The sequence below is a fragment of the Magnusiomyces paraingens genome, assembly GCF_902498895.1.
Source record: "Magnusiomyces paraingens strain CBS 517.90 genome assembly, contig: contig3, whole genome shotgun sequence".
Lineage (NCBI taxonomy): Eukaryota > Fungi > Ascomycota > Dipodascomycetes > Dipodascales > Dipodascaceae > Magnusiomyces > Magnusiomyces paraingens.
Window position 1 is genome coordinate 4,489,547 of NW_022474069.1, and position 25,786 is coordinate 4,515,332.

General features: G+C 40.6%; 11 protein-coding genes across 11 annotated transcripts; 6 read left to right on the top strand and 5 right to left on the bottom strand.

The window, feature by feature from the left end:
- Positions 1–438: 438 nt before the first annotated feature.
- SAPINGB_P004672 (uncharacterized protein) lies at positions 439–1,473 on the top strand (the record flags this gene model as incomplete). The annotated part of the gene is made up of 5 exons (XM_031999387.1): positions 439–482; positions 603–728; positions 898–913; positions 987–1,082; positions 1,165–1,473. The coding sequence occupies 5 exons, from the start codon at positions 439–441 to the stop codon at positions 1,471–1,473; spliced, it is 591 nt and encodes a 196-aa protein (XP_031855278.1).
- Positions 1,474–1,676: 203 nt separating this feature from the next.
- Positions 1,677–2,719, bottom strand: SAPINGB_P004673 (uncharacterized protein; the record flags this gene model as incomplete). Its single annotated transcript, XM_031999388.1, has 2 exons — positions 1,677–2,419; positions 2,560–2,719. The coding sequence occupies 2 exons, from the start codon at positions 2,717–2,719 to the stop codon at positions 1,677–1,679; spliced, it is 903 nt and encodes a 300-aa protein (XP_031855279.1).
- A 946-nt stretch (positions 2,720–3,665) lies between these two features.
- Positions 3,666–4,391, top strand: SAPINGB_P004674 (40S ribosomal protein eS19; the record flags this gene model as incomplete). The annotated part of the gene is made up of 2 exons (XM_031999389.1): positions 3,666–3,685; positions 3,962–4,391. 2 exons carry the CDS (start codon positions 3,666–3,668, stop codon positions 4,389–4,391), a joined length of 450 nt encoding a protein of 149 aa, XP_031855280.1.
- Positions 4,392–4,489: 98 nt separating this feature from the next.
- Positions 4,490–4,970, bottom strand: SAPINGB_P004675 (uncharacterized protein; the record flags this gene model as incomplete). The annotated part of the gene is made up of 2 exons (XM_031999390.1): positions 4,490–4,676; positions 4,774–4,970. The coding sequence occupies 2 exons, from the start codon at positions 4,968–4,970 to the stop codon at positions 4,490–4,492; spliced, it is 384 nt and encodes a 127-aa protein (XP_031855281.1).
- A 781-nt stretch (positions 4,971–5,751) lies between these two features.
- SAPINGB_P004676 (uncharacterized protein) lies at positions 5,752–7,857 on the top strand (the record flags this gene model as incomplete). Its single annotated transcript, XM_031999391.1, has 1 exon — positions 5,752–7,857. The coding sequence occupies one exon, from the start codon at positions 5,752–5,754 to the stop codon at positions 7,855–7,857; it is 2,106 nt and encodes a 701-aa protein (XP_031855282.1).
- A 125-nt stretch (positions 7,858–7,982) lies between these two features.
- SAPINGB_P004677 (uncharacterized protein) lies at positions 7,983–9,707 on the bottom strand (the record flags this gene model as incomplete). The annotated part of the gene is made up of 1 exon (XM_031999392.1): positions 7,983–9,707. One exon carries the CDS (start codon positions 9,705–9,707, stop codon positions 7,983–7,985), a length of 1,725 nt encoding a protein of 574 aa, XP_031855283.1.
- Positions 9,708–9,890: 183 nt separating this feature from the next.
- On the top strand, positions 9,891–11,882 carry SAPINGB_P004678 (uncharacterized protein; the record flags this gene model as incomplete). The annotated part of the gene is made up of 1 exon (XM_031999393.1): positions 9,891–11,882. One exon carries the CDS (start codon positions 9,891–9,893, stop codon positions 11,880–11,882), a length of 1,992 nt encoding a protein of 663 aa, XP_031855284.1.
- A 97-nt stretch (positions 11,883–11,979) lies between these two features.
- On the bottom strand, positions 11,980–15,186 carry SAPINGB_P004679 (uncharacterized protein; the record flags this gene model as incomplete). The annotated part of the gene is made up of 3 exons (XM_031999394.1): positions 11,980–12,913; positions 12,993–13,194; positions 13,275–15,186. 3 exons carry the CDS (start codon positions 15,184–15,186, stop codon positions 11,980–11,982), a joined length of 3,048 nt encoding a protein of 1,015 aa, XP_031855285.1.
- A 563-nt stretch (positions 15,187–15,749) lies between these two features.
- SAPINGB_P004680 (uncharacterized protein) lies at positions 15,750–19,800 on the top strand (the record flags this gene model as incomplete). The annotated part of the gene is made up of 3 exons (XM_031999395.1): positions 15,750–15,946; positions 15,999–16,086; positions 16,144–19,800. The coding sequence occupies 3 exons, from the start codon at positions 15,750–15,752 to the stop codon at positions 19,798–19,800; spliced, it is 3,942 nt and encodes a 1,313-aa protein (XP_031855286.1).
- Positions 19,801–20,280: 480 nt separating this feature from the next.
- On the bottom strand, positions 20,281–22,498 carry SAPINGB_P004681 (uncharacterized protein; the record flags this gene model as incomplete). Its single annotated transcript, XM_031999396.1, has 3 exons — positions 20,281–20,860; positions 20,963–22,330; positions 22,479–22,498. The coding sequence occupies 3 exons, from the start codon at positions 22,496–22,498 to the stop codon at positions 20,281–20,283; spliced, it is 1,968 nt and encodes a 655-aa protein (XP_031855287.1).
- A 2,138-nt stretch (positions 22,499–24,636) lies between these two features.
- On the top strand, positions 24,637–25,731 carry SAPINGB_P004682 (uncharacterized protein; the record flags this gene model as incomplete). The annotated part of the gene is made up of 1 exon (XM_031999397.1): positions 24,637–25,731. One exon carries the CDS (start codon positions 24,637–24,639, stop codon positions 25,729–25,731), a length of 1,095 nt encoding a protein of 364 aa, XP_031855288.1.
- Between the last annotated feature and the right edge of the window lie 55 nt (positions 25,732–25,786).

Sequence of the window (25,786 nt, forward strand, 5' to 3'; positions counted from 1 at the left end):
TGTAACAACAGTTTTTGGGTTTAACGGTGGGTGGTGTAAAGCTCAAAGTAAATTTGTGTGATATTACTTAAAAATGTTGTAACTGCGGCTCAATTTTTTTTTTTGCAACACCATAGACATGAAAACAACTTGGACTGTCATCTTCTCAATCAAGAAATGAGTTATATTTTGTGTCTGCGTGTATACCTCAGCATTAAGTAGTATTGATCCTGTAAAAGGGCTAAACCCTAAATACATATGACTTAGGACTTTTTATTAAGCTCAAGTCTTTTCTACCGATAAGACTTGGATCTCTTATCTTAACTTTGAAAATAGGTTTCAAAAATATATATATTAGGAAAAACAAAAAAAAAAAATGAGCTTAAAAAAATAATACATCACCACCACCACCACCACCATCTATTTATCTACAATACAATCATAGCATAACAACCAACAATGGCCACTACAATAGCACCCGCATCTAATACTCTCAAAAATTTGTATGAATCAATTTTTTTTTATCAACCATTTATTGGAAAAAGAAACAAAAAAATCAAGTTCTTTTTTTTTTTTTTTTTTTTTTTTTTTATCTAAGATCATCTTTTTCTAACTCAATCAAGTTTTGACATTACAAAAACAAACCCTAGGGGAATCCCACAAGCCCCCTTTGTCGAAAAAGTCGAAAATTTTGTTAAATCATCCGATGACGTTCAGCTCGTTCTCTCAAAGTTCGAGGACATGATTCAGTAGGTACTTGTCGATGAATTTTTATTTATATTTTTATTTTTTGATTTAAAGACAAAAAAAAAGATAAATATCTTGTTTTCTTAATCAGGAAATTGAGATGATGAAAAATAAATAAAGAAAAAGAATTAATATTAATCTCTTCTAACTCGATTTTTTTTTTTTTTTTAGAAAATATAAACATGTGGTATGTTTATCCATAATCACTTAGATACAGCTAGCTATATACCCAATCCACAAAATCTCTAACTTATGACTAGCAAACAAGTACAACCCAACGCGTTGCAAATCTGCAAGTCAAAATCCCTGATATCGAAAAGACCCTTGATATGGTTCGTTTCCTCGAATCGAAAAAGGTAAATAAACACACGTCAATCTCTCAATTCCATTTATTTTATTTATTTATTAATTCATTAATTAATTAATACTCTCTCATAGGATTCAGATAAGGTAATCACCACAAATTACGGTCTCAATGACTCGCTCTACACAAAAGCTGAAATCGCCCCAACAAACGTTGTTTACCTTTGGTTAGGTGCAAACGTTATGCTTGAATATACAATTGACGAAGCTGTTACTCTTCTTAACCAGCGCCTCAATGTTGCCCAAAAAAGTCTCAAGTCATGCGAAGAAGACCTTGAGTTTCTTCGAGAAAATATCACTACTGTGGAAGTCAACATTGCACGCGTATACAATTGGGAAGTCCAAAAACGACGCGAGCAACGTGAAGAGGAGAGTTCAAGATAATTATAAAAAAAATAAAAACAAAATTAGTGAATAATTAAAAAAAAAAAATAGTTATATGCCCATTGTTTTTTTTTTTACCACTTCCCCACATTTTAAACTCCAAAATAAAAAAAAATTAAAAACACACAATCATATTATTATTTACAATTCTTTAAATACCCTTTAAAAAAAGCTCTGCTTTTTATAATTTAATTATTCATTATTTATTTTGTTTTGCGAGAATCAGATGCAACGTTCAACAGAAGTGAGTCATTGTCCAACAACAGTCTGTTGCCAGACTTGCTAAGGGTCTCTGCAATCTCACGCGCAGTATCAATACGCTTGAGCTCAACATAGTCCTTGGACTTCTTGATGGCTTCACCAATAAGTTCTGCAGATCGAGCCTCACCCTGGGCCTTAACAATGGTACCCTGCTTCTCCTGGCGCGCACGGTCGACAATAAAGGCAGCACGCTGGGCCTCCTGCTGGGCAATCTGCTTGGCCTCGACGGCTTGAGTGAATTCCGGCGAGAAGGTCATGTAAGTAAGTGAAACGTCATCTAGCTCAATGTTAAACTTGGCTGCGCGCTTAACAAGGCTCTCACGAACCATACGTGACACACGTTCACGTTGGGTGATAAGTTGGGAGGCATTGAACTGGGCAACAACGGCCTTAAGAACCTCATTGACAATGGACGGCAGCACACGCTCGTCGTAATCGGTGCCGAGAGTACGGTAGATGGTAGGCAGAGAAGCAACGTTGGGGCGCGAAAGAACACGACATGTAATGTTTACCATTTGCAAGTCCTTGGTACCGGTCAGCGAGGCCACGTTGCGGGGCTTGGCTCGGACATCGTAGATGATAGGGGTTTGGAACCATGGAATGGCAATGTGGGTTCCTTCATTGTAGATTGTTGGCTGGATACCGCCAATGCGGTTATACAAAATAGCACGGTGACCACCGTCAACTATAGAAGAGACAAGTTAGTTAGTTTATTTCTTTCTTTCTTTATTATATTCAATTTCAATTTGATTGATTTGATTTGATTTGATTTAATTAATATCAATTCAATTCAATTCAATTCAATTCAATTCAATTCCAACTTACCGTTGTAAAGGGAAGATGTAAGAACAACACCGCCAACACCAAGAGCAATGAGACCTCCAAGACCCGCAAAAAGGCCCTTAGGAGAAGGTCCGCTAGCACCTGTGCGCTGGGATTGCTGTCTAACAGCTCTGACAAATTGGTTCCACTGGTTCTGGGACATGGTTTGGTGGAGGAGGTATTGGAGGGTTTTAATTGAGGGGTTTAATGGATGGATGGATGATGGTGGTGGTGGTGGTGGTAGTGATAAATTGTTTTTTTTTTATTTTTAAAATTTGGTGGCGACGATTTAAATTTTTCTGGTGGTGGGTTCACACTGTAATTAATTTTTTTTTTTCTCTCTGTTAATTCCACGTCTTTTCTATGGGTTGCGGGTTTGACGAGCAAATAGGAGGCCCCACCTAACGTCACCAGGGCACGTTTGGCTTATTTGTCGGGGTTCAAATCCATGTGTGGAATCCCCGAAGCTGGGAACTCCCCAAAAAAAAAAAAAAAAAAAAAAAAAAACTTAGATCACATGATTAAATAACCAAAGCCGTACAATGAACCGGGTACGGACCACTATATATATATATATATTTTTTATTTGAAGCATACCTTTGATGCAACACTCGTAATATTTTATGCTTAGTCATAATGTCACGGGAAATTTTAATGTGTGTGTGACTACCATTTCTATAATAGGAAATTCCCAGCCTTACCTTTTACTCTTTTTCTCTTTTTCTTCCTCAAAGACTTTTAATTTTTTTTTGCAGTGCCACCAAAATAACTAAAAAAATTTAAGGTGAAAAATTTTTCAGAGACGCACACATAGCTCAACACCAGCCGTTTTGAATAGAGAAGTCCCGTGACCACTAGCTTTTTGAGATGAATATATAGAGTGGTGGTGAAATAAAAAAAAAGCCTTTACATATATAAAAACCTTGCATTACAACAATGTATTACACTAAAATCCAGCCCTAACCACCACTCACAATCTTTGCACCCACTCTCTCTTTCTTTCTCTTTCCTCCCCCTTCTCCCCTTTTTTTCCCCTCTCTTTTCGAAAGTTGTGCCCTATACACCCACGACTATATACACATATTCGACATATATAATCGATCGACAAGATGCCCGGTGTCAACGTTAGGTGTGTATATCTTTGATACGGTTTTTTTTTTTATATGGTCAAACAGTTTTCACCTAGCCAGAGATTAGTAGAAGAGAATAAGAAAATACCCTTTGGAAGAATAGACGAATGATGGATAGCAAGATGAGGAAAAATTTTCACAATGATATATTGGATAAAACAAGAACCTATAATATACCCTTCTTTTTTTAAAATAAAAACTACTAAACGAATCTCTGACGGAAACTTTTAATGTTTATACGTTAAAAATAAATGTTTGTACTAACACAATTTTAGAGACGTTCCTGCTCAGCAGTTTATTGATGCTTATGCCACTTTCCTTCAACGTCAGGGCAGACTTGAGATTCCCTCTTACGTCGAAGTTGTGAAGACTGGTTCTGGTAAGGAGCTCCCTCCCCAGGACGCTGAAGGTTGGTTCTACAAGAGAACTGCTTCTATTGCCAGACACGTCTACCTCCACAAGGACATTGGTGTCGGTGCTTTCAGAAAGAAGTTCGGTGCTTCTGTCAGCCGTGGCAACAAGCCCTCCCACCACAGAGATGCTTCTGCCTCCATCAACAGAAAGGCTCTTCAGGGTCTTGAGAAGCTCGGCGTTGTGGAGCTTGGCACTGCTGGTGGCAGAAGAATCACTGAGAATGGCCAGCGTGATTTGGACCGCATTGCTGTCGAGCTCTACGCTGAGCTTAACCCCGAGGAGGACGAGTAAATTTAATGTTTTTCTTGTATTAAAAATAAAAAAATGAAGAAAAAGGAATAAATGATGGTGCACTATTTAAAAAAACACATGACATATCTATGATGATTCTAGGCTAGCTTTTCTTTTCTTTTTTTAGTACTTTGATGATTATTAGTAGCATCATCTTGTTTATGGTGATAGACAGGTTCAGATTCTTGTAGAGAAGTTGATTTGGAATCTACTACTACTGTTTGTTTAGCTGAAATTGCTACTGAATCCAGAGTGAAAGGTTTTCTAGCTAATCGAGCGAGTGGCCTGTAAAAAAAAAATTAGTTTTTTTGGTTAGAGCAGCTATTTACGTAGACTATTATTATTATTATTATTTGTACACATTCTACATTCCATTGCTTACCTTTGTAGAAACCTGTTGCGGTGGACTTCTAACTTTTGAGTGCACGGCGATAGGAGGTTGTCTGTAGGTGATTCAACCGAGAGAAGAGGTTTTTTAGGAAGTTGAGATTGAGGTTGAGATTGAGGTTGAGATTGAGGTTCGTTGAGCATGACGACGTCAATTGAAGATTGTTGTTGTTGTTTGTATTGATCTGACATCTTTTTTTATTATTTAAAAAGTTTTATAAACTTTGAAGAATAAAAAGAAAGTTTCATTTTAAAAGGATCTTTTTTTTTTATACATATATATATATATATATATATATATTCAACTTCAATTTCAATATCAATATCATCAATAACAACTACAACAACAACAAATACAAAGTTGTTATTTTTTATAGTTACCAATAATAACATAATAGTTACTATTAATAACTGATAAATAATTTACAATATAATTACCCGGTACCTTTACACGTGGTGTACGGCTAACAATTTCACTGAATATTTCTTTCATTTCATTGTTTGTAATGTCACAGAAATGTCTCTCCACACAAAATTTCCCACCAACCGCCCTGCCCTGTCCTTCCACATATACAAAGCCTGCAAGTCTACCAGCCTGAAAGTCTACCAGCCTACCAGCCTGCCAGCCTGCCAGCCTGCCTGCCATTCCCTCCCTCCCCCCCTTTTTTAAAAAAATTCCGCTCGCTGCGTTGCGTTGCATTGCGTCGCCTCCTTTTTCTCTCTCTCTTTTTCCATTTTAAAATCACCACATTCATAATAATAATAATAATAATAATAACAACAACAACAACAACCACATTTTGCTTCCTTTAAAAAAATCTTCCCCTTCTTTTCTTGACCACATTAGCAAATATCAAAAAAAAAAAAAAAACAACATTCGCCAATCTCTTCATCAAAATAGCTTTCAAATCTTAATATATTCCTAATATTTCTAACATCTCAATTCTCTTCACCACCACCTCCATCTATCGCTATGGATAAGTTCTTCAATTCGGTGCAATCATTCTTCCAATCAGTCACTGCTACCGACAGATACGCCGGAACAGAGTCTTCGTCAGGCAGAAGAACCACCTCAGGTGGCTTTGGCCCCTCAGCTCCTCTCACAAATGCAATGGGCGGACCAGCAGGTGACGACTCTGTCACTGCTTCACCATCTCTCTATAACCCTCCCTCAGGGTCTTTTCACAATGGAAATAACCCTTACTCTTCCAATCCAGGATCTCGTACTGGCTCATTTACAAACCTCGCAGGAACTGCTGCTGGATCATCTACATCTCTCAATAGACTCCCCTACACTCCAGGTATGCGCTCCCAATCAACAAGCTCAAGCGGTGGTGGTAGTGGCAGCGGCGGTATCTCGGGTGTCAACGGAATCCCGCTCCAAGAATACTCAGATGGCCTCCCCCCACCACCTCCTCCCTCGCTTTCTTGGAAACGCATTGACCGCTGGTTCGAGCAAAACTATGAAGAGCTAGGCGATGTTTTGGAGGAAAACTGCTCCAACAGAGACCTTAATGAATTTGAAGCTGACATTGGCTGCACCTTACCAGAAGATGTCCGTGATTCTTTTCTTGTACATGATGGACAAGAGCGCGGTGGTAGACCCACTGGCGCTGTTTTCAATCTCATTCTTCTGGATCTTGAGGCCGTGTCTCTGGAATGGGAAAACTGGAAAAAGGCTGCCCAACGTGTCGAAAACATGACTCGTGCTGCCCACGCAAACAAGTTGAATCAGCACCACTATAGTAACCAAGCCTCTACTTCAGCGGCTGGAGCTGCTGGCCCATCAAAGAGACCAGGTGCCTTTTCAAGCGCTGGAAACCTCTCGTGGCTCGACCATCAAGCCTCTTTCCCTGAAGGTGCTGTTCAACCCGTTTATGCTCATCCAGGTTGGATTCCTCTCGTTACTGACTATCTTGGAAACAACATTGCTGTGGATCTGGCTCCTGGCCCCAAGGGCAAATGGGGTCAAGTCATTTTGTTTGGCCGTGAGTACGATACCAAATATGTCATTGCTCCCTCTTGGGCCAATTTCCTCATGACGTTTGCCGATGACTTGGAAAATGGCCACCACATCATCAGCGATTTGACTGAAGATGGTGAGCTCTCGTACTGCTCTCAAAAGGGTATCCCAATCCCATATATGGATGTCTTAAAGTCCCGCGCTGAGCGCTCTTACAGACAGCTGATGCGCCAGCAAAGACAACAAGACTCTGCAAACCCAAACCACCCTTACGGTATTTATAGACAATCCTCTAATGGCTCGTCTCCACGCAACTCTATTGGCTCAGCCTCTGGTGCTGCTGGTGCTGCCGCCGCCGCTTCCTCTTCCACCCCAGCTGGCCGCAATGTCTCGGGATCTTACCGTGGTCCTTCTTCCAGACCCGCCCGCATTTCCACAGACGCTAAGCTAATATCCCCAATGAACTCAAGCTCCAACCTTGCGCTAGCGTCACCCTCATCTTCAGGCATGCCTTCCACAGGTCTAACAAAGTCTCCACTGCCAGCCGTCACATTGAACTCTATAGACGCTGTGACCAATACCTCTGCATCATTAACATCCCCACCATCGTCAACCACTACAACAACCATCCTTACACCAAGTAACTTTAACAAAACTGACATCACAAGCCCCACAGAGACCATTTTAGAAGAGCCAGAACCAACAAGCTCCACTCCACCTTCGCCCATTAAGCCAGAGTCTAAATCTGTTTCTACTAAAGAGGAAGAAAAGAAGGAGGAAAAGAAAGAGGAAAAGAAGGAGGAACCTGTTAAGGAAGAAAAATCAGATGCGGCTACTACTGCTGAAAATACCCCTAATGCCCCCGCAAAATCAAGCGAAAAGGAAACTGATGAAAAGGAAGATGCTGATTCTACCAAACCTTCAACCACACCTGTCACACCAAAACCTATCACCACCACCAGCGAAGAAAGCAGCAGCACACCCAGTGAAACCAGTGAAACCAGTGATTCTAGCAAAGACTCGAAACAAACATCAACAGCCACAACTCATGATGAGACTGAGTCTGAGGATGAGGTTGATTTGCTTAAAGACGAGCTGACGGATGTTGCTATTTGACGAGGGGATTAATACTACTATACTACAAAAAAAAAAATAATAAAAAAGTAATTATAAATAATGAAAAATAAAATAAAAAAAAGAGATTTTTAATTTACAGTAAATGCTCTATAATTATACAGTTTTCACCACATGAAGTGTTGAAGCATGCCAGGTTCGGATGCCCAAGTAAATGGATAGCACAGAAAAACAATAAACGTGATGACGTTGATGTATCCGTTATACATGAACTCAATATCTTGGAATGCCACCCGGTCCAGCAATGTTTGCTCTTCATCAGTTGGGGGTTGGTTTTTTTTTTCAGACTCCTGAGTCTGAGTCTGAGTCTGGAGTAACGGATCCAAGACTGGAGCAAAGTGGCAGGCGCGCCACACGACTAGTGGAACAATGTAGTAGCGCGGCTCTAACAATGGGCTTGGAATGAGAGTTGCCGCAGTGGCTGCCATAAACGCAAGCACAGAAAATACCGAGGAAGAGGAAGAAGAGGAGGAGGAGCAAGAGATCTTGCTCTTCTTGTTGGTGAAAAATGGAAGAACCAACGGGACTGCCAAAATGACAAATCCGGCAGTAAAAACAGGTGCACGAATAAGTGCAGCACTCAAACTCACTCGGCACGGGGCCAACACGCGGCGCCAAAGATAAAACGTATAGTGCCGGTTGTCTGCCAGTGTGAATGGGTGTGGGTGTAGGGGCTCGGCAAACGCAAAAGTGTTCAGAGACCATGCCACAAGAACAGAAATGATCACAAACACGGCACCAGCAACTACTGCAGACTTGGCGCGTAGGGGGAGTTGGCCTGTGCGGGCAATACTAACGACACCATAAAAGACGAGCGGTGGGCCAAAGAAAAAGGCGGCATGGAGTGCCAGGTAAAAGATCTGACCAAGATTGGCAGAGACTTGATGATGGGCTTGGTCGCCGAGAGTAATGGCTCCATTGTTCCAAACCAAAAATGCAGCAAAGGCGGCAGCCACGGCGCCGTATCCGAGCGTGATTGCACGCGAAATAGGTGAGTGCCAATCCAAAGCTGTTGCAACAATGCGGCTGGCGCGTGTGACCAACGTTGGAGACGGGTCTTTGGCAGATTGTGGTGGTGCGAGTTTGTTTGCTTGGATCTCAAGAAGCGTCAGCGCAACGTAACCTGCCCATACAATGTTGGTTTGGCGGAACGTAAGTGAGAGCAGAGCCAAGATTGAAGATGCAAAGAGCAACCGGACCTGTGACGCGACCACGGGCCCAGCCAAGGTGCGTTTGGTTGGGTCCCTGGCCAGTGCGGATTGGCCAACAGCTAGCGCAGCAAGCACCAGAATAGCAGACCACACGTCTGTGTAATACAAAAAGGCAAAGAAGTAGATGAGTGGGAAGGTAATGATCGACGCGTAGGTTGGTTCTTCTACAACAGTATGTTGTTTCTTCTGGACTCCTCGCAAAGTTGTCTGCGCGGAATACAATGAGTTCAAAACAACGGGCAGGACAAATAGAACTCCCACAAGATTAAGCGAACGTAAGACCCACACGTCGCCAATTTCTAGCGCAGCAATGGCCCCGGCCATACGACCAAAACTCCCAGCAGCTGCTACGGCGCCACTATCAAACACACGGAACAATGCGATGACCGGGCGCACGATCCCATACGCGTATAAAGTGGCAAGCCAGTAAAGCCCAGGCGGGGTGGTGATCATGGGGTCCCATTGGGTAAAGTCGAGTGTAGCAATGTATCGCTGGGTTAGTGGAGCATGGAAAACTTCGTCGAGATATGGGGTCCGCAGGTTTTGGCACACGGCCGCAAAGATTGGAATCGAAATGGCGACGGTTGTTCCATAGATTAGCGGAGCCGCAAAAAGAGGCATTGTGTGGGTTGTTTGATTGATAGATGTTGTTGGTGGTGATTTTTTTTTATAACTGGGGCATATAAAAATCAAAAAAAAAAAAAAAAAAAAAAAAAAAAAAAAAAACTTATTAAAGAACCGTTTAAACCCAACAACATTTTCCCTCCCTTTTGTTTAATTGCACAAAACAATATCACCACAACCATGCGCTTCTTGCTGGTCTTGCTAGCGCTCCTTGTTGCTAAAACATTGGCCTTTAATCTAGTCCGGCGAGATGACAACGATGGATACAACTACCAAAACACCATCTGTGAGACTCTGACCCAAGAGCAGTGTAAGAACGTCACCTCACTGACCTCCATCCAGTCCATTTCGCAACGTGATGCCCAACTCAATATCTCCATCACGGGTCTTTTGTACATGGCGTTTGATCTTAATTCCGCATACTTTGACTCAAAGGGATATACCCAAGATACCATTCAAGATGTCCCGCAGATTCTATTTCTGGGATTCACTTCGCTTGACCTTGATCTTTATTGGAACGAGCGCTTGGCCCGATGGCAGCTTTGCCCCTTTGACATCTCTCAAGATAACCTTACACAAAACTCAGATGGCACCGTATCACAGCAAAACTTGACCATCCGCTGTTCTGCAGAATACATATCTCCAGATGATCTTTTGGAACAATATGACAGGTTTCTAAAGTCTACAAATAACGACTTAACAACGTCCTTTTTACGGCTCCATTTGCGGCTTCATTCACTCGACCAAACAACTTCTTCAACTAAATTCAAAAGTCCTTCAAAGTCTCAACATCTGGCGCACATAATATCCAACCACTTTACCAAAACAGAACTTTACACTCTCAGTGATCTCGAATCAAACCGTAAATCTTCCTTGACTTATGGTCTTTACGGTATCAAACCAGACTCAGAATATGGGTTCCCTAAAGTCTTTCAATTTCTACTGGTTCAAGGACGCAGAATCATTGTTTCCTTCACAAACATGGATATTTCTTCAGATTCAACCTATGACGATAAAACACTGACAACAGACTCAGATACTCTTTTCAATACGACATATGTTTCTCCTCGAAATGTCTCTGGATTCTCAAACATGCCCTATTCCATGTACTTGAGCGATTACATGGTCACAGCCATTCTATCCATGGACTATTTCCCTCCAACAGACTGCTACAATACAGTCTCATGGGAAGACTTTCGCAACGACATGATGTACTACACAGGTAACATGACGCGCATTGTCGAGTCTCAGCTTTCCATAGAAAACAATACCTTTCGTGTTGAAGTTGTCGATAGCGAGGAGCACCCCTTTAATCAGACCACAGTGGCCCAGTACATTTCTTGTGGCTTTGTGCCAAAGTTTACTGCACCCATTGCCAACCTTAGCAGTCTTGTGTCCATCGTCAATGCTGCTATTTGGTCCTGGAGACCTAACCAGCCAAACGTTCCTTCATGGGTCCCCTCGGCCGATGGCTTGGGCTTGGGGAGCTATGGAACATATACACAGCTTGTCGAACGTGTTGAGTACCAGCGAGCTCATAACCTTTCGCCTTTATCTTCTGGATACGTTGATGTCAACAAGACTACAGCCTGGCGATGTGCTGTTCTTGATGAAACAGGCTGGCGCAATGCAAACTGTTTTGATCATTACCCCGTTCTCTGTGGTGCCGAAATCGCCCAACCCCAAATGTTTACCCAAAACAACTTAGAGAATGAAGAGGAAGTTGAATCTCTCAGCACTTCTGAACTCACAGGCTTAGTTTATACTTGGTCTTTTGGTGAAAATACATCCTATTTTAACGCCGTAAACGCGTGCCCCTATTCAAACCATTCCTTTACTTTGCCACACTCAAACCTTCAAGATACCTCAGTACGCCTCGCGCTCGCACAAAATGGAACAATCCCATTCCCAATTTGGATTGATTTTAATTCAATCAATGCAAAGGATTGCTGGGTCTCAGGCGGCCCTCTGGCAACATGCCCTTATACCCCAAACACATGGACTCGCAGCCAAGTCGTTCTTATTTCTGTCGTATCCATGGTCATTGCACTCATCTTGATTGCCGTTTATCTCTTGTCAAAGGATAAAACCCCCGTGCGCCATTCTGAGGGAAAGTTTAAAAAAATCATTGTCAAGTTCAACCAAAACCAGTATCACGGTGTGCCTTCATGATGTGCTTTTTTATTTTATTTTTATTTTTATTTTATTTTTATTTTATTATTATCTGCCTACAACTACACTGCTTTATTTTTACTTACTTATTTATTTATTATCGAATAATTTCATTCACCTTTTCGATCCCTTCCCGAAACTCAATCAAATCACTCTCCAAAACTCGACTGTTGGGATGGTACACCGACTGCCACATCGTCATGGGCACCCGAGGGCCTTCTCCATTCCACAATTTAAAAAACCTCACAGTCTCGTCATTTGTCGCAACACATATGCAAGTACCATCCGGCGACATAGTTGCAGACAAAACACGCAACCCCGATGGTGTAGGGACTTGCATCAACGGTCGCGAGGCAGGAGGCCTTCGGGCCCGGTGGCTTGCACGTGGATGTCGCAACAGCTGCTGGAGCTGATACTGCTGTGCATGACTTTGCAACAACTGCAACAATCCACTAGCCCCGCTGGCCCCACCCCCACCACTTCCTCCAGCGGCAGCAGCGGCAGCCGCTGGTGCGTGTCGTGGTCTGCGATGCAAAGGTGTCAACGATAAGAACGGTGATGGAGCAGCACCCATTTGAGACCGTCCTCGAAGTCTACGCATTCGGGGAATCCGACCCATATCACCAAACCCATCACGCAACCGTTCCGATCTCGACACTCTTCCTGCCATCAAAGGTGCGGATTCTACCAAAGTATTTGTGGTTGTTATTGTTGTTTCGGAATCTCGAGTTCCTGCTGTCGCCAAGTCGGGCGTGCCGGTATTTCTTCCAGGTATTTCAGTTGATAGTCGCTCTGAAGCCATGCCTGTGGGGATTCTTCCAGTCACACTATCAGAAACACCGAAGTCCATAGGTACGGCTCCCAACGCATACTGCGGGAACGCATACACAGCAAGCAAAATCGGGTTCTCGTTATCGTGAAACCCAAACGTAGCCACAAGCTGGCGTTTATGTCGAGACCAAATCACCGATGTGATTTGGCCTTTAGTTTCAATTTTTTTCAACAGCGTGCCTGTTCTTGTGTGCCAGAATCTAGAAAAAAAAGATAAAATTAGTTAGAAGTCAAAGTCATGAAAAAATAATAATAATAATAGTAATAAACTTATCAAACCTAAGAGCACGGTCTTGAGACCCGGCACCAGTGGCCAAAAGATATGGTGCCCAGGGACAGTATTCCATTGCTTTAATAGCTGCCCTGTGTGCCAGCTTATGGACTAGAGTAGGCCTACCCCAATCCTTTACATCCCAAATCGTCACCAAGTTGTCATTTCCCCCAACTGCAACTTGTTTCTGGTCCAAACTAAAAGCAATTGCTGAAAAAAAAGTTAATAAAATAATCAAAATTGGAAATCATCTTTCCTATCTTGTGAAGTGGTACCGCAAATTTGTTGACTGTGTCCCTTGAGAACCTCACCCACAGTAATATCCACTTTGGGCCTCCCATTTTCTTGAAATCGCCATTCTAAATGTAACCGAGTCACAGCTCCTCGATCATCTCCAATCAAAATATAACGAGCACGTAGCATTTGTTGGTCTTGACCTGGACTTGTTTCGTTAGATGCTGGGTCAGATGTCATTGAACTAGACTCCAAAGATACAGGCATATCTGGGGACTGTCCAAATAAATCATCCGAAGAGTTTCTGTGATATTGCTGCTGTTCCTCATTCAACAACGGGAACCAGCATAAAAAGCTAACAGGAGCCGATGCCAATGTATAAGCACCCAAGACACTTTCCGTTCCCACATTATACAACACTAGAGTTCCATCCTTGTACCCGATTGCAAGTACATTTTGTGGTGGCTCAAATCCTTGAGGTACAACAACGTTTGGGATAGCAAACATCCCTACTGGGGCAAAAACAACGCTTGTCACGTCTCCGTATCCCGTGGGAGTCTGTAAAAGAGTCGCACCATTACCTTCACTCCACACATATACTTCGTCGAGTAACCCAACAGCTACTTGACCTGTTACTCCAGACCATGTCACTAGGTTTGAGTAAAAATCGTTTCGAAGCCCAGGGGCATCAAGTATGCGGTACGGAATGTGGTTGTATACTCGTCCGGATGTGTTGGATGTGTTACTGGTAGTTATAGCCGCACCTCCATAATCTCGAGGAACCACAGTGTTTCTCAAACCGTGCGCCCTCGCACCAGCACCTGAGTTCGCTTGAGAAGGTGGCAGGACGATTCCGGCACCGGTTCCATGTGTAAAGTCATCACCATCATAAAAATAATAGTAATTGTCTTCGTCGTCTTCCTCAATTCCTTGGTCTCCCAAATTAACTGGCACAGATTCAAAAGTGTCAAAGTACTCATCATCATATACGCCCCAAACACTTGAAAATGTGTCACCTGTAGACGGATGCTGAAACTGAGAGGATTGCAAAAGTCTAGCTACTGGTCCGCTCATTTCCAAATACCTCAAAGAAGCCACTGAAGAGGGTTTGTGATCCGCACCTGATGGGGTATAGCTATAAAAGTACGACGAAGATGTAGATGAGGCTGCAGAATCTGGAGCAGGACTAAAAATGTTATTAGGACTCAATGAAGCGGAAGTGACAGCAGCTGACGAAACAGAAGATTGTGAAAACGAGCCGTTTTGGAAATGGCTTCTTTGAGGTGATTGGTAGGAAAATACCTTTGAGGGGTTTTGAAATCCCAAAGCTTTGGCAATCTTATGGCCATGTCTGTGATGACCAATTTTTTTTGAAATATCAGATGGAGGCACGGCAACTGAAGCTTGGGGGACTGGTGTTTGCATCGAATCTTGGGGTATCCCAGGAACTCCAGTTAAAGTGGGTACATGGGTATCAAAAGTGTCTTCTTCAAATTCTGCATCATTAACATTGTTGCTGTTATTATTATTGTTGTTATTACTACTACTGTCTGAAGATAAATCAAGCAAGTTAAAAACATTATCTAGCGGAAGCACTAGAGACTGTGGTGGTGGTCCCAATGGCCCCAAAAGTGACACCAAGCTCCCGTCAATTCTCTGATTTCGGCGCACGTCAGGTACATTCTGTTCCACATCGGCCATTGTGTGGAGTAAGTGACCCAAACGCGGTAGCTGCGGCGCAGGAGCTTGAGCCGCAGCATTGATAGCAGCATTTGCTGTCGAGCCGTTTCTGAAAACATTTTTTTTCTTGTCTCCAGAAGAAGGAGGCACAAGTTTTTTGGAAGAAAGAGGCGGGGTGATGAGAAAATAAGGAGTCAATGGCGATGTCGTGGGCATAAACCTGTCGCAGTAGCGAGGCTTTTTGCGCCGAGGGGGTTGAAAAGAAGGGGACAGGGAGGAAGATGCCATGGTAATTCAATGTTAGAAATGTGAAAAAAAATAACCTATTCAATATATATGATATATCTATTTTTGCAAGAGAAATGAAAAAAAAATTAAAGATTAAAGATTGCAAGGGGAAATCCAGAATGTTGATGGCCGTTTAGATGGTTGGATGGTTGGATGGTTGGTGAGAATTCAAATGGGCGCTGACCAAAAAAATGAAATGTCAAGGAAGGTTTGTTGCATAAAAAAAATTACATAAACACTTAAGTAATTGGGTTGTTGGAGCGACTAAACACACGTGACTTTAAAAGTAAACAAACAAATAAACAAAAAAAATAAACAAACAAACAAAAACTACTGCACAGTAACAATAACAACAAATATCCACCAACACATACAAAAAAAAAAATAAAAAATCTGTCAAAACCTTCAATTTCCCTTTTTTTTTTTTTTTTTTTTTTTTTTTCTCTTTCTTCCCCTTTTTTCATTTCATTTTAATTTAATAGATTCAATTATTTTCTTGTTGAAAATCTCTATCAACATTTTTTTTCTTTTAGATCTCCAAATTTGCCTAAGTCTTCTCCACCATGGCAATGCCTCGCCAAACCTATGGTGGCTCTTCGTCAGCCTCCTCGTCAATCTTTAGCTCATCCTGGCTGGAGAATCAACTTATGAACTCAACCGCTTTGCTAATCGATGAAGTTGAAGACATGGCCTATCAAACCAGACGTGAGCTTGAATGGTTAAATAGCACAATGAACCATTACTTAGACCCAAGCAATACGTGAGTAAATAACTCCTTTTATATGATGAATTGTTTCTAACTTTTTGAAAAGCGAAATGACGGAAATGCTTCAATCTCCTAGAAAGAATCGTGGGACACAATCTAATAAAACTCACTCTTTAAAGAAAGAAAACATTGACGTAAGTTTAATTGTGAGAGCCTTTTTTTTTTGTTCTCAAATTTTTAACACATTCCAGCCATTTTACCAACAATTGCCCATATCCCCTTCTCCTAAGAAGCCTTTTGCAATTGCTACAAAAAACACTCCCAAAATGGCTGCTCATTCGCCATTGTCAAATGTGCATCAGATATCCCCAAGTCCAGCACGCCCAACTGCTGCTCCTTTGCGAACAACTGTATCATCTAAACCAGCCTCTACGACTCCCCTCACGTCACCTTCAAAAGCTGAAACTCTTTTGAAATCTCCTTCTCACCATACTACTATACACTCTCGCCTAGCTGAACTGGCAATTCCCAAAATTCCTGTCCCATCATCTCCAGCATCTAATTCCTCCTCGCATTTTATTTCAAGTTCTAAAAACTCAAAAAGCCCAACACACTCGTTACCTGCACGTGTAATTGGTTCGACTTCCAAATCGACTTCCCCGTTTCCATCACCCTCCTCTCAAAAAAAAGATGATACCCTTATATCTAGCCCAACCGCTATTATCAACTCTCCACTACCTACAGAAGAATCTAAAAATCAGGAAAAAGTATTAGCAGTGCCATCTGTGCAAACTGTCTCACCACTTCATGCCCCAATTTTGGAGTCACCTAAACATCATATTCCTGCTTCTCCTAGTCCTCTTAAACAAGCGTTTTCTGAAATTTCGGACCATGAAACCTCTGACAATATGGTATCAGAAAACTTTTCTTCCAGTAGCATTGATAATTCTGAGGAAAGTGAAAATAACCAAAAGGAAAAAGATGTTAAGGTTAATGAGGACAAGAAAACTGAAACTGAAAGCGACAATATACAAAGCGATAAAGATTCTCATACTGCATCTACTTTTAGTGAAGGAAGTAGCCATCGTGATTCCATCAAAATACCATTGAATGACACTGTTGAGCCTAAACCAGCTCAAGAGCAAGAGCAAGAGCAAGAGCAAGAGCAAGAGCAAGAGCAAGAGCAAGAGCAAGAGCAAGAGCAAGAGCAAGAGCAAGAGCAAGAGCAAGATGAAGATGAAGATGAAGATGAAGATTCTTCTTCAGAAACTCCATACAAATTTGCCAAACTTCCTGCACGCGAGCCCTATACTAAAAAGTCTTTTGGCAAGACACCTTCTAGAGAAAGATCTTGGATTGACCGCAAGTCTGGAATTTCTGCTCTAGCATCTTTGTCTTCCGCACCATCGGCCAATAGCACGCCTGGTAAGGATACTTCAGAGCTTCCTGAACCAAAAGCTCCACCACCAACTATTGCAAGTGCTTCTACAACAATCACAGCAACAACTGCCAAGTTCGACCCTACCCCTGCTACTGCAGCTGAAACTTTAATGGCACCGATTTTGGATCCCCAAGCTTCCTTTTCCCATCTTTACCCTGACTTGAACAAAAGCTTTCAACTTGATGGAGATGATCTTAGACTTTCTCTACCTCCAGCTGCAAATAGTTCTCCAAGAGTTTCAAACGAAAACATGGTTCATAAGAGTATCCTGGATATGGATATTGAAATGCCTGATCTTGATGATGATTCTATCATCAGTCATAAGGGCGAATCTGAGGTATCTACCACTACAAAAAGTCCATTTGCAGCTGCCGTTGAAAATGATTCTCGTAAAAAGTTTTCAGTTACGGATTTTGAAATGGAGGATGATCACAAAACTGAAAACATGAAAACTGCACCTACATCAGCAGCAACTAGCACTGTGACATCTCCAATCAAGTCTTCAAAGCCTGATAGCGTCAACTCTAGTCCCAAGCCTTTTGTCAGCGCTGCTGGAACCAATGCTTCTTTATTGTCTGCTACTATGGGTGCATTCAAGAGGGCCAAAAAACTATTGTTTGAACACTCGGCTGACAAAGACCTTTCCACCTCTAACAAAATTCCCTTGGAACAGCAGCTTCGTGCTCTCAAGTCGTCAGAAGCATCTAGAATCCCTAGATCACCATCTCGCACGTCGCCAATAAGATCACCATTTAAAAGCTCCACATCACTTGCTTCCCCTTTGAGAGCCCCGTCTAGACTATCACCTACAACTAGAATTCAACAAGAACAGGCTGGAACTAGTTCCAAATCCTTTAATTTGAATCCCGCACTTAACTCTCCCACCGATGGAGCATCAGGCTTGGCAGCTCCTAAATTGGGAATTCATAGTATGGCATCTAAGTCCCAGCCTAACCTACCCTCAAGAAATATATACCCAGAAGTTCCGAAGCTCTTTCCTGCTGCAAAAACTATGACATCAGCTACTCAGCCTCTTCACTTTGAGCCAATTAATCGCAAATCGTCTCCAGATTTGGATGCAGCTTCAATGAATGCAAATTTTGGATCGCCTTTGACTTCACCCCACAAGCCTACAAATGAGCTGGCTCATAAAGCCCATCCATCTGTTATTCACCAAAGCACTAGAAACATTAGAGAACCTGCTTCTGCACGGGCTTCTTTGACTTTTGCCGATAAGCCGGAATCAAGAGCACTTCATTCTACTACCAAACTCACTTCAAAAACGATATTGCCTAAACAACAATTGCGACGACAAAATTCAACTTCAAGCACGACTGGAAAAACTCACAAGCCAAATCCGGTGATACCTACACCTTCGGGTCCTTTAAAGTCATATTCTTCCAAATCTGAGTTGAAAAAAAAGACTGAATCTTCCAACAGTAGAATCTCATTGTTGTCTTCTAGTTCTGTTACCGGTACCCATAACAGTAAACCACTGAATTTGACTTCCATATCTCTCAACAAACCTGCCAAAACAAACAACTCTACAGACTCTTTTGCTCGCAAGTTTAAAACATCGGTTGCATCAAAACCAAAGGAAGATATCCAAAATGTTGCCCCAGTTTCAACGTCTGGGTCTCAACAGCAGTCTCAGGCACAAAACGCTTATGCTAGTAGACCGGCTCCTCAGCCAGCGAAAAAGCGTACTTCAGTGGATGCATTTGGCTCGCCACTTGACCAACGCAAATCAATCTCCAAGCACCAGCGAATGTCTAACCTTGGCGAACCGCAACGTGTAACACAACAACAACAGCAAGAACAAGCTAAGAAATCGTCTTATACCCCCTTATCGGCTTCTACAAAGTCTACTCTTTTGAAGAATACAGCTGCTTCGTTGCACCACCAAACTGCTAAATCAACTTATGGGGAAGGCGTCAAATTTTCAAATGAAAAGCATAAGTTTACCACACCAGGTTCCACTTACCGCAACAATACCAGTACCACGACACCAAAGTACAAGTCTACATTAACTTCTACTTCATCCAAGTCAGGTACTGCAAATGCACTTTTGACACCTGCAAACCAACTTTCTGGCAATCAAGCCAGTAAGAAAATGCCTCCTCCTCGGCCTTCTTCATCCACTAAGCCTACGCCTAAACAGCCACAGACTATTCTTCCTGAAATCTATTCTGAATCTGAGGATGATGAAGAGGGTTCTATATTAATGGATTGGGCCAATTCCCCAGAGCTACATTCCCTACTTCTTCGACAACAGAGTGTGGATCCAGATACTATCTTTGGTCCGATTGCTCCATTGAAATTGGATGAAGTCTTCCGATCTGTGAAAAACTATAAGCCTACACCGAGAGTGAGACCACGCAGCAGCTCGGCAAGCTGGCTGGGCCAGGACAAGTTGTCGCAGCAAGAAATTGATGATTATGCCAAGGCTATGGGATATATGAAGTGATCGGTAAAAAGATGGAAAATGACAAAAAAAAATAGATAAACATAAATAACTTAATCATTCGTGATATTCTGTGAATAGCATCGAAAGGACACATTGTAATTGTAAATTAATCATTAAAATACACTCTAATTAGAAATAAACTAATCTTAATTGTTGATCTGAAAAAGAAATAAATAAAAAAGTTGCTTCTTAATTGTTTCAAAAAAAAAAAAAGCTTGTTTGTTTTTACTCAAGGATTGCTTATTTGCTTTTATTCAAGGGTTGTAGAATTATATAACATCAGCATCTGCGCTATCCTTCTTGTTCTTACCATATATCTTTTCATTTTCATAATAATCTTTTAATTTTGCCTTCAACATTGCATCTCCAACAGCCCGAAAGTAAGTCCTGATGCCAGCTTACGAGGAACAGGGGGTTAAAAATAACCAAACCTTCCCAACTTATCTCCACTTGTCTTCATCAACGCTGTAATTGTATTTCTTAATACCTCCAAGCAGAGATAAAGCTTACAATCTCTTGTAAGTCAGTTAAACTTTTTAAGAGACTCGACATGTCCATCTCTGGAGATATCCGTTTCAGTCCTTTTCTTTCCTCTTCAAGCAAAGGACACTCAACTAAAATGTGATGAACTGTTTCCAGCTCTCCACATTTGCAGTTGTAACTATCCTTTTCAATTCCAAACTTTTTAAACCATGCGCCAAAGTTGCCATGGCCTGTGCGAAATTGAGTAATATTACTCAAGATCCTTCGACTATCTTTCTTCATGATCACTCCCGTAACCATTTTGGAAAGATTATCAGTACATTTCGACTCCACTGTGATATTATGATACCACAGATCCTTACTACTGTTCCAATACATTTCTTGCCATTCTTCCATTGCTTGTTTCTTCAAAATTCCAATCGTCTGATTTTGTTGTTGTTTCAGTGTAAGAGGTTCAACCCTCTTGCATTTTCGTTTTTCATCCTTTTTAATCATATAGTCTCTATCATCTTTCGCCAACATATAAAGCGTGGTTAGCTTTGCAATTGGAGATTTCTCAATCAATGTTAACAAATGACTATTAATAGGATTAGTTTTGCTAATATTTAGGTGTAAACGAATAGCTTTTCGTGCCACCATAAATTTTAGCCTAATACTATATGGCATAATACCAGCTTACTTTTGTAGTACCGCAATAGGAGTTGTGCGATAAGCACCAACAATTCTTCTTAAAGCCATGTTCTGCATCACTTCCAACTTGTGGATTTCTCCTTTCAAGATTTTATGATGCCAAATTTCTAAGCCATATTCGACAATTGGTCTCACGCAAGCAATATACAGTGATCTGACTGCAGACCCTCGCATACCTTTTTGCACGCCACCAAGATGCCAAATAGCACCAACAGCTTTTCTTGCTTTATTGATTTTATTCAAAATATGAGATTTAAAATCAAGCAGATTGTTCAAAGTAATTCCAAGCAATTTAACTTCCTTTTGGGGTTCACGAAGTTCTCCATTAGGTAAAGTAAGTTCCACTTTCTCATCTTTAGGTTTCACATTTTTTGTAAAATGAATAAAACCCAATTTATCACCCAAATCAATTTTGGTCATTTTTGATTTAGCCCAATTACAACATTTTTCTAATATGTTGCTTAAGCTTTTGGTATTTTCTTCAATTTTACCTTCAACGGTAATAGTAACATCATCAATAAAGCCAAAAGGAGTTCCACCCCATTCTTTAATGGCATGATACATTGGTGTGGAATATATCAAAAAAAGTAGTGGTGGAATAGGTGAGCCTTGTGGAATTCCAGTACTAATTTTTTGTACTGATCCTTTTCTTCGGTCCATGAGCATACTAGCTTCTCTTTCACTTACAAATTGGTACGTCCAGTTTATAAGTGCTTTGGGTAGCTTCATATCCTCCATTGTGTCTGCCAATATATTTCGGTTAACATTATCAAAAGCTCCTTGAATATCAATGAGCATAGCTGAAATTTTTTCTTTACTAGTTTCAATTCTTTGGACAAGTTCCAAAACAGCATCAGTAGCACAATAACCTTGTCTTCCCCCATATTGCTCTGGTGGAAGTAAGTGTGTTGTAAGCTTGGTCATTCTTTTTTGTATAATTTTTTCCAGTACTTTAGATGGAATCTTAAGTAAGGAAATTGGTCGGTATGCTCTTGGCTTTGAATAGTCAGGTTTCTTAGGTTTAGGTATAACAACAATAATGCCATGTCTCCAGACTTTTGGGTGGTATCCAAACTTCACACAAGCTTGGAGAAGCTTGAAAAACCTTTCCTTAAAGTCTTTATTCAGCCATGCCATCTTTAAAACTTTGCCAGTAATTCCATCGTCTCCTGGAGCTTTATCATTTGGGGTATCAGCCAATGCAGAGTCAACTTCATCAAACTCTAATTTTGGCCATCGAGAATCGTCATCAATTTCAAACTCTCTATCAAGACCATGATCAATTTCAGGTAGAAGTGCCTTCCATATTTCATGTCTTTTTTCGTCAACAGTAGTAGTGAGAGTTCCATCTTCTTTTCTAATTTGTGGTATAATGGTATCATTGCTTTTTGGATTAATATACTTCAAAATCTTCCAAATGTCATTTCCTTCTAAACTAGACAAATATTTATTCCATTGCTCAGTACTTGCTTCACGCAAACTGTGGTCAAAAATTATTTAAACACAACTTTTCTAAAAATAGCATCACTTTAACAATTTGGTTTTGATGGGATAATCAGTTACCCCGCAATTAACAGTAACCTATGGCACTATGGCCGAGCGGTTAAGGCGAAAGATTAGAAATCTTTTGGGATTTCCCGCGCAGGTTCGAGTCCTGCTGGTGTCGATATTTTTTTGACTAGTAACTAGTCTTATTATATACTTTTTTTTTTTGTTTGTACACTAGTTAAATTGTAGTGTGACAAGTACTTAAAAATATCTACACTTTTATTTCTAATCTGACATTTTAGGAAATATAAATAAAATGTTAATTATTAAAATACATAATTATGTATTATAATGTATTTTGAAAGAAAATTAAATTAAAAATATTATTTTTTTGAGTTCTTCAAATTGTTTGTCACTTTGTTTTTTGTTATTCAAGAAAATCAAAAGTATATCATTAGCATATCAGCATCTGTGTAATCTTAAAAAAACCCTTTCATTGTTAGTTTATTTGCTTTAATTGAAACGTTATAAAATTATATAACATCATCATCAACGCCATCTCTTTTTTTTTTTTTTTTTTGCTGTTACTATATATGACTTTAATTTGCCTTCAACATTGCATCTCCATCACTCGAAAATTAAGTCCTAATAACCAGCTAATTATGAGCTGGGAGGTCACAAAGTAAATTTTCCCAACCTATTTAAACTTGTTTTTATCACCTTTTTAATTTTATTAATTATTACTGGCAAACGTAAACAATATGTTTGTTTGTTTGTTTTTATTCAAGGGTTATAGAATTATATAACATCAGCATCTGCGCTATCCTTCTTGTCCATACTATATATTTTTTCATTTTGATAATAAACTTTTAATTTTGGCTTCAACATTGCATCTCCAACAGCCCGAAAGTAAGTCCTGATGCCAGCTTACGAGGAACAGGGGGTTAAAAATAACCAAACCTTCCCAACTTATCTCCACTTGTCTTCATCAACGCTGTAATTGTATTTCTTAATACCTCCAAGCAGAGATAAAGCTTACAATCTCTTGTAAGTCAGTTAAACTTTTTAAGAGACTCGACATGTCCATCTCTGGAGATATCCGTTTCAGTCCTTTTCTTTCCTCTTCAAGCAAAGGACACTCAACTAAAATGTGATAAACTGTTTCCAGCTCTCCACATTTGCAGTTGTAACTATCCTTTTCAATTCCAAACTTTTTAAACCATGCGCATTCAATAAAAATCCAAGAGGTTATATTTTCTTTACTTCAAAACCTTCTATAAATTGACCATATATGTAATTATTTACAGCAAGATGACAATTTGGCCGAGTTGGTCTAAGGCGTCCGACTCAAGTGTTAGCTTCGCTGATTACAGTGTTTTCGGATCTCGTAAGAGGCGTGGGTTCAAATCCCACAGTTGTCATAATTTTTTGTTCTTTTAGACAAACTTTAGTTTTTGGTTTAACTGATAATAATTGTTTTTTTGTTCTTTGGGAAACTATAGAAAAGTCCAGAATTTAAAAAAATTTCAAAATTTCAAAATGTCAATGTTGGTGAAAGTTTATTTTTGTTTATGTGTACTATTCCCGATGAATACTAATTTCTAAGTAATTTTAAGTCCAGTATAGGAATATTTGAGTACAGTGAAACTTTCATCTTGATCTCGGCCAAAGCTTCTTTACAAGCAGACCTTTAAATTTAATATAAACAACTAAGCAATGATGAATTATTTGCGATATTTGATATTGATAAGTGTAGTTAAGTTTAAGGCTAATTAAGTTAAAAAGGAGCAAGCATTTGTTTAACAAGTTATCATTTATATCTCAATGAAGGCTGGCATTTTAATTTCTCTCATTTTCGGCTAGACTTGACCAATATCATAGGAATTGTACAACCAGTAGAATTACAATCTTAAGCAATACAGAAATGATAATTTATTGACTTTGGAAGCCCTGATAATTCACATCTACGATAGATTGAATTTCCTAAAGAAAACGTAATGTCAAATCATTTTTGTCGTGATAAAGCGTGCACATGCAACTTTACAACCTTTGTGACTCAGCAAAATTTTTTTTTTCCCCTTCATAATTTTTTTTTCTTTTCTACACACTGCCACCACCTTATTTTATACAACTTGCTTAAACAAGCACCAAAAACACCCACAACATCACACAAAAATGTCCCAAAAAGCTGTTAACGTTGCCATCATCGGTGCTGGTCTTGTCGGTTCTGCCTTTATTAGCCAGATCTCTCGTCTTTCCAAGACTCCCATCTCTTACAATGTCATTTTAATTGCTCGGTCTACCAAGGCTCTCATTTCCAAGGACTACTCTCCCTTGACTCTTGGTGACGACTGGCAGTCTCGCCTCAATTCATCTTCCGATTCACTTTCTTCTACTGGTGACATTGCTGCTTACCTTGAGAAGTCTCCCCTTCCTGTTATTCTTGTTGATAACACTTCCAACGAGTCTCTTGCTCAGTCTTACCCTCTACTCATTTCCCAAGGTATTTCTATCGCTACCCCCAACAAGAAAGGCTTCTCCTCTGATCTCGGCCTTTGGAACAGCATTTTTGAGGCTTCTGCTAAGCCTAAGGGTGGTCTTGTCTACCACGAAGCCACTGTAGGTGCTGGTCTTCCTATCATTGGTACTCTTAACGACCTGGTCAACACTGGTGATGAGGTTCTCAAGATTGAGGGTATTTTCTCCGGCTCTCTTTCTTTCATTTTTAACGAGTTCTCCAAGCCTACTGGCTCTGATGTCAAGTTCTCTGATGTTGTTACCAAGGCTAAGGAACTTGGTTACACCGAGCCCGATCCTCGTGAGGATCTTAATGGTCTGGATGTCGCTAGAAAGGTTACCATCCTGTCTCGCTTGGCTGGAAACAAGGTCCAAGGCCCCTCTTCTTTCCCAGTCCATAGTCTGATTCCCAAGCCCCTTGAGCGTGTTGAGACTGCTGGTGAATTCCTAGAAAAGCTCCCCCAGTACGATGCTGATCTCGACAAGCTTCGCCAAGAAGCTTCCAGCGAGAACAAGGTTCTTCGTTTCGTTGGTAAGGTTGATCTTACCCAACAAACTCCCTCTGTTGCTGTTGCTCTTGAAAAGTACGACAACTCACACCCCTTCGCTTCTCTTAAGGGCTCTGACAATGTTATCGCTTTTACCACCAAGAGATACCCCAATCCTATTATTATTCAGGGTGCTGGTGCCGGTGATGCCGTTACTGCTGCTGGTGTTTTGGGTGATGTTATCAAGATTGCTCAAAGACTTTAAATGATGCAATTGTACATATATTACTTAAAAATTAAAAAATCAAACAAAACTTTTA